Below are 7,500 nucleotides of genomic sequence, written 5' to 3' on the forward strand. Positions count from 1 at the left end.
AGATACATCAACATTGCCAGACTGTGTCCCTACACCGGACACAGTGACACTACACCGGACACAGTGACACTACATAAACAGTAGCATCGATGCCATTAACCCTTTCGTGTCTAGCCAGGAAAGCATTTTGGCAACTCTAGGTATGTGAGAGTAACAACTTTATGCATCTCTTGTAAAGAAGAGGGAGCAAATATAAATGTAGAAAAAAATTATTTAAAGACCCCCTAAAGTCATATTTTAAGATGTATATAAAATGCTCTACTTTGAATAATAATTTGTGTCTGATGGTTTTTCCCCACAAACTGTTAGATTATCTTGTTTAAATCCTTAAAATGACTTCCCCTCCACCTGCCTTGTTAAAAATTCCAAAGCATGCCAATCAGGGTTCCCTAGAACATAACTACCGGTACTAGCCAATCGCAGCATACAAACAAGAGCTTTAACTGCTGAATACTGGACAGTGATTGGCTCCAGTGTTCGTGATGTCATCATGATGCTCGTTGAAAATGACCTTTTCAGTGAGCTCAGAGAACTTTCCACTTTCAGCAGGTGATTGTGAAAACTTCTTCTAGTGTCAAACTCTGCACAGACATCGCTTCTGCACAGACATCGCTTCTGCACAGACATCGTTTCTGCACAGACATCGTTTCTGCACAGTGAAGCACAAACATCCAACTGAAGCAGCAAGCAGAAAAACATCGGTTTGACTTAGGGGGTCTTTAAGAAGGAAAATAGGAAGCATGAAGAAGAGACAGAGCGGGAGGTTTATGCAAACAAATAGTGAGAAAGAACACTATTCTCCAGGAAACCAGGCAATAAAAACTCTCCAAACATTTCACAGCATGGACTCAAAACCTACAGACATAAACAAACACGTACCTGAATACCAAATAGATAGAAAGAGATGTGGAAAGTCTGAATCCAGTTGAGTTCCCATCAGTGATGAATAATGTTCCTACTGACGCCCCCAAAACAAACGAGGGCTACTGTTATATCACGAGCACAGCACTAGTGTGTATAAAACTCTCTTATATAACTTAATACAATATACAGCAGAAGATCAAACTCACATAAATGCCCCCAGAAAACAAAACACACGTAAAGACTCAACACAGTCCACTCAACACTAAATCAGTTCGTCTGTGCTGTAATTCACAAAAGTGCTTTCGTCATTGTTATTTCTGAGGGGGGCGGGAGCAATTCTACTATAGCGTAATTGACAAAGGTACTTCCCCCTTTGATTAAACCTTTGATTATATGAAGATCGGTTGATTTTTCATCTGGTCCTTTGTTTTAGTTTTTTCCTGAGTGTTATAAAATGGTCTTTTGAGGACAATCCACCACTGATTGTTTTTTTGCTGTCTATCGTCAAACCCTCGGGTCCACTGAGTTCCTTGTGTTTTTATCCAGTCATCTCCACCCATCAGGTTTAACTTCAGAGTTACGGTGGAGTCTTTGTGAAATAAAAACAGGACAAAGACAAAAAGAGCAGACAGTATTGCTTCAACAACTCCGGCTTTGGTGAGTCTTTTTCCGCTGGGTATCGTCGGGGTGAAACCTTTGTTTACCCGGAGGAAAAGGGAGGCCATCTTGGAGGGCAAACGGGACCGCCTCCGTCTCCTTTTGGTCCAGAGCAGAAGATTGGCGGGCTTCAGACCTGCGTGGATTTGCACCGTCGGAGAGGGGGCCGTCCTTCGGGGTGGGCGGGGCAGGGCGGGGGGCGTATCGGCAGGTCTAGACTGCGCTGGTGAGGCAACGCCGCGAGGGGAGGAGCACGTCGGGAGGGGCGGGGGAGGGGATTGGCTGATGGTCATGTGATCTCAGAATACGGTAGCCCTGCAACCTGATGGGACACAGAAGAGAGCGGGACACAGCGGGAGGTTAGGCGTGTCAAGCAGTCTGAAACAGAAGAACACCTGAGGGGATGGACCTACACTTGAGGGCAAGAGAGGAGAAGGCAAAGTGATGTTTGCAAGATAACGAGAAAGAGCGTAAATGACAGAGATATTAGACAGAGAGAGACACAAGAAGAAACAACTGGACACTGTGAAACAACCAAGGTCATAAGTGAGGTCAAAAAGGGCTAAACGACCTCACCAGAATTACAACATTTCTTAAAGCAGCTACGGGGATCTTTAATTTCTTTGTTGATTGTAGCGGCGCCTGTGGCCAAAAGTTGTACTGTTAGCCCGGAACGAAAATTGCATTTCCTGAACACCGAGGCTCCTTCCACTGTCTCCACCGGGCTGTCCGAGCCGCGGCAGCCCAGGCAGGGCGAGCCACACGCACTGTTTTATTTACCGCATAAGGTTGACGTCACTGCTTCATTCGCCGGCCGGAACAAAAAATGACAAGCCGTTTCACACGGACGTAACACGTGACGGACGCTCTGCGATACCCTCACCAGCTACCTAAGTAGGCAGCTGCTTAATTAGGTCCCTCGTTTGAATGTAGGTGATAAGAGAAAGAATTGGTTTCAGATATCCTCAAGGTAGCATCATGCACCGGGGGCAGCCAGGCGGAGTTTTCCTCTGCCATCCTGCATTTAGAAAATTCCCCCGAAATAGAGGGTGGCGGTGGCAACTCTGTGTGTGTGTGTGTGTGTGTGTGTGTGTGTGTGTGTGTGTGTGTGTGTGTGTGTGTGTGTGTGTGTGTGTGTGTGTGTCTGAGCTGACGTTGGAATATGACTGTCTAGCTGTCAACTTGGGGCTCACATTGAAGTATATTTCAAGCTTTAGCTCGACTTGCCATAGCTAATAGCCTGACATCGCCAGACGCAAATGCGATCTGCCAGAGCAAAACCTGAGCCAGGTTCCCAGGCTAACTACCTAACGCTGCAGCAGTGTCCCGAATCCAGTCAGTTAGGATGCTTCCCATCGCTCAAAAGTGACTTTCCTGACAATGTACAAACAACTGACAGCACTAAAATTAGGCAATGTTTTTAAGTTATTGAGGATTTTAAAATAAAAATAAAGGGATAGATGTTTGTTATATTTTAGCGAACGTCGTGTCACTTTGTTCTCTAGCGAGAGGCTTTTGGGCACCGCCATTAAACAGAAGTTTGGGGATAGTTTCATTCTTCTTTGTCGGTTAGCAGGGGCGCAAGGTATTATGGGATATCCCACCCCACCTAAGGAACCATTGCATGCTTCCTCGAGAATTTGCCAAAATCAGGTACGTAGAAAGGTTGCAAATAATGTATCCTGCCTGTTTCATACAGCCTAAAACTTAAAAATGACAACTTCCTACCTAGAAATGCTATATACAGTATAGGTCGATTCCTTGCGTTTCATACACAGCATAATAGAAATGGCTGATCTCATCACTTCCCTGTAGCTGCTTTAAGAAATGCATTTAATATTTTTTAAAGATTAAGCTAATGTATTCAATGACTGCCTGGCCAATAGACCCCTCTCATCCAAAGCAAATTGAATGGTGGGGGGGGGGGGGGGGGGTCTGAGGAGTATTAGAGCCATTAAAGTCTAAATGTCTGAGTTTGTATTCTCTGAGTTTTCCCCACACAAAATACTGACTTCAGACTCAGGACTTGAGTTTTTTCTTTAAATATTACCCTGCTCCCCACAGGTGTGAGCAAAATTAATCTACAATGGCCCAAATACTCCTCTGACTGTACCGGAGCAAAACAGATAAGAGAGAATTTCTAATTTTGGGAGATTATATTACGTACAGGAAGCGGTGCAGTAACACTTTATTTGCACAGTCAGCCTACAGAGAGTCTGCAGAGTATTTGTAACATTCAACAGCTTATTAGATGACATTCAATAATTCACCAGTCTAACAGATGTTTAACAGATGATCTATAGAGCATAATGTGACCATTAATATACCTGCATATTAATACACTAGGTGCAGGTGTGTGGAACACAAAGCAATCTGTTTGTTCAATCTAATAAACTATTAAAACATCTACAGAGAAAGTGAAACAGTTGAATGGTCAACTAATGTCAACTAGCTAATAAGCTGTTGAAATGTTACAAATAGGCTCCCTGTAGGCGGACCAGTTCAACATCCCTCGAACAGAAGCAACAATGTTGTCCCGCAGTGCCGTCCAAACCCCCTCCCCTCTCCCCTTACCTGGAGGCCACTTAACTTTTCGAGTGGACTCTCCACACGGGGCAGGCTGAGCAGGGGCAGGCCGGAGGGGGGCTCCGGGCGCTGTGCGGGCGGGGGCGGCATGGCGATCTCGGTCGGCCGGAAATTGTTGATCACGCACGACACCTGGTGGCCAGAGGGAGAAAGTGACGGGGAGAAAGGACAACAGAAAAAAAAGAAGAGATTTGATCCGCTGTAGTGCAGAGACAACGCTTCAATGGTGCCTGAAATGCTTCAAATGAGACAGAAGTTGTGTTTCCATTACCCACTTTCTATTGCGATATTTAGATTTTGCGCATTTCTGTGGGTAATGGAAACACGACTAGTGAGAGAGAAGAGAGAGAGAGAGGGGAGAGAAGAGAGAGGGGAGAGAGAGAGAGAGAGAGAGGGGGGAGAGATAAGAGAGAGAGAGGAGAGAGAGAAGAGAGAGAGAGGGGAGAGAAGAGAGAGGGGAGAGAGAGAGAGGGGAGAGATAAGAGAGATAGAGGGGAGAGAAGAGAGAGGGGAGAGAGAGAGAGGCGAGAGAGAAGAGAGAGAGAGAGGAGAAGATAAGAGAGAGAGAGAGAGAGAGAGAGAGAGGAGAGATAAGAGAGAGAGAGGGGAGAGAAGAGAGAGGGGAGAGAGAGAGAGGCGAGAGAGAAGAGAGAGAGAGAGGAGAGATAAGAGAGAGAGAGAGAGAGAGAGAGAGAGAGGAGAGATAAGAGAGAGAGAGAGAGAGAGAGAGATAAGAGAGAGAGAGAGAGAGAGAGGTACATTCATTTATTATTATAATTTCCTTATTGTTGTACTGTTAATATGTGTATTTGCTTTGGCAATATAAGCACTGTCTTTTCATGCCAATAAAGCTATTTGAAATTGAAATTGAAATTGAGAGGAGAGAGGAGAGAGAGAGATAAGAGAGAGAGAGAGGAGAGATAAGAGAGAGAGAGAGATAAGAGAGAGAGAGATAGGAGAGAGGAGAGAGAGAGGAGAGGAGAGATGGGGTGAGAGTGGAAGTTATAGTATTAGAGCCACAGCCTGCACTTTCATCTAAAGTATTTTTTAAAAATCCTTAGAAGTTTGTCTGGAAAATGGATTTGGGGAAGATCAGGCCTGTGAGGTCGACACCAAATGCCACTGTTTGACTGTGGATTCCCCTGAATCAACTGCAAGCCATGCACATCCACCCATCTATGTGTTCTTGTGTGTGTGTGTGTGTGTGTGTGTGTGTGTGTGTGTGTGTGTGTGTGTGTGTGTGTGCGTGCGTGTGTGTGTGTGTGTGTGTGTGTGTGTGCGTGTGTGTGTGTGTGTGTCTCGCATGAAGGGAATGTGTGTGTCCTCTCTCACCAGGTAGCCAGTATGCTCTCTCACCCGCAACTCACCCGTTCCTCCCACCATCTCTCTGCACCCACTCTCTCTCTCTCTCTCTCTCTCTCTCTCTCTCTCTCTCTCTCTCTCTCTCTCTCTCTCTCTCTCTTTCCTCTCTTCTTCCACCAAATGCCACATCTTTGATCACCATACTCCTCCCTTCCTTGCACCCATCTGTCCTTCCACCCTCCATACACCCTCTCCTCCATCCCTCCCTCCTCCTCACCAGGAAGGCAGCGATGGCCCCGCCGGTGAGGAAGCCGGCCAGGACGTCGTTCCAGTGGTTGCGGTGCTCGGTCACCCTCACCACCCCCACCAGCACGGCCAGAGACAGCAGCACCAGGCAGAGGGTGGGCTTGGTCAGCCGGGTGCCTTTGGTCCGGAACACCAGGGTCACGTACATCTGAGAACACACAAATGTACTGTATGTACTGTACTGTATGTACAGTATGTATGTATGTATGTATGTATGTATGTGTCTATACTGTGTGTGTGGGTGCAGCTTGGGAATGTAGGGAATTCACATGCACCTGAGAGCACACAAAGCCAGGGATGGAAGTAGCTGATTTTTTTCATGTTTCTATTCTTCTAAACTGAGTATTTTTTAATACCAAATCAGAGTAGTGTTTTTATTCATGATAGCAAGGACCACAGCATCCATTCCACTCACTCACTCACTGTGATTCAAGCCCCGTTTTGAACCCACAGGTCCACAGGCAGCCAAATGGAATAACTCAAAGTGTGTCACAGCTTGAAGCCACCAGAGGGCACACTTTGACAGCTGAGAGGTATAATTAGGGATGGCACAAAGGAAGCGGCATAAAAGCACCAGTGGCTTTTTGCTTTCATGAAATGTCCTTAACAGACCACTGTAATGACGAAGAGAGCAAGTGTTCCATTTTAAATGTTTCAATCATTAATCATAAAAAGCGTTTATATTTCCGCAAACCAATAGTCCTTGGAACAGTATAGCTAAACAAAGTGGTTGCCAAGTGACACTTTAGTAGCCGAATGAGTGGTGATTTTTGGTTGGCGCATTAATATTTAAACAAACTGCTGTCGGTCACAGGTGTGTGTTTATGGGGTGTTTTAAAATGACTTTGAATGCAACTCAGCCATGCAGAGCTGAGGACCGGAAATATCGGTTTCTACCAGAGAAGAGTATTTCACTGGATTCTACTGCTTTGTCGCACACACTCACTCACACACACACACACACACACACATGCGCGCTCACGCGCACACACTTTACGTAAAACGTTGGATGTTTTAGTGCTCTTCCCTCCCTTTCCCCTGAGTGTCTCCCATCACCCCTTCCCCAACAAAGGTTCCTACCACTGTGTAGACGGCTGAGTAGAAGCTGAGCGCTGCGTCTTTGGAGGGGAAGGATTTGCGGGCGGACGCCACCACGTAGGGGTTTCCGGTGCAGGCCCGGCGCTCTGTGATGTACTGCAGCGGAGACTGGCAGCCCAGCGCCGTGTAGTTGGGTTTACAGGCCGACAGGAAGTGAGGGGTCTGGTTCCCCGTCACCACCTGACCCGCGTTGGCGAAGATGGTGGTGGTGAACAGGCCGAAGGAATACACTCCTGTGTGTTGGGGGTGGGGGGGGGTGAGAGAGAGAGCGTGAGACACACACACCCATGGAGGGTAAGAGGCTGTAAGAGCACAGATGGTAACGTCATGTGACCAAGGCCCGGAGCCAAATGTGAAGGGTGAGAGGTCAACGTGATGGGCTAGGGTCAGGCCTCATTGTGGTGGATGCACACATGACGGTGGGGGGAGGGGGGGGTCTGGGTCCCTGGCTGAATAGGTTGGTAACACCTGGACATGTCTTTAATGCATTATACACATATTCATATCAAGTTACAATGCATAAGGCATTGTAAAACATACAGTATAAGTGCTAATAACATTCAATGCTAAATAGATATAAGAACCTTTCATAGTCGTCACTTTCCCTAGTGTATTGCTGATATTTATAAGACATTACATTTCTGAAACTTAGAGTAAAGTAATAATCTGTTATGATACAGTAGAGCT

At 46.3% G+C, this 7,500-nt stretch overlaps 1 protein-coding gene across 1 annotated transcript in view; it reads right to left on the bottom strand.

Annotated features, from left to right (window-relative positions):
* Nucleotides 1–1,734: 1,734 nt before the first annotated feature.
* The window catches only part of plppr2b (phospholipid phosphatase related 2b), a gene marked incomplete at both ends in the record, with an annotated part of 51,983 nt that continues 46,217 nt past the window's right edge, over nucleotides 1,735–7,500 (bottom strand). The window contains 4 exons of the mRNA XM_083656242.1: nucleotides 1,735–1,843; nucleotides 4,112–4,239; nucleotides 5,687–5,863; nucleotides 6,796–7,046. Of these exons, the coding sequence (XP_083512368.1) occupies nucleotides 1,735–1,843; nucleotides 4,112–4,239; nucleotides 5,687–5,863; nucleotides 6,796–7,046 (665 nt within the window). The remainder of the gene's footprint in view (nucleotides 1,844–4,111; nucleotides 4,240–5,686; nucleotides 5,864–6,795; nucleotides 7,047–7,500) is intronic.

The sequence above is a fragment of the Poromitra crassiceps genome, assembly GCF_964638095.1.
Source record: "Poromitra crassiceps genome assembly, chromosome: 19".
Classification (NCBI taxonomy): Eukaryota; Metazoa; Chordata; class Actinopteri; order Beryciformes; family Melamphaidae; genus Poromitra; species Poromitra crassiceps.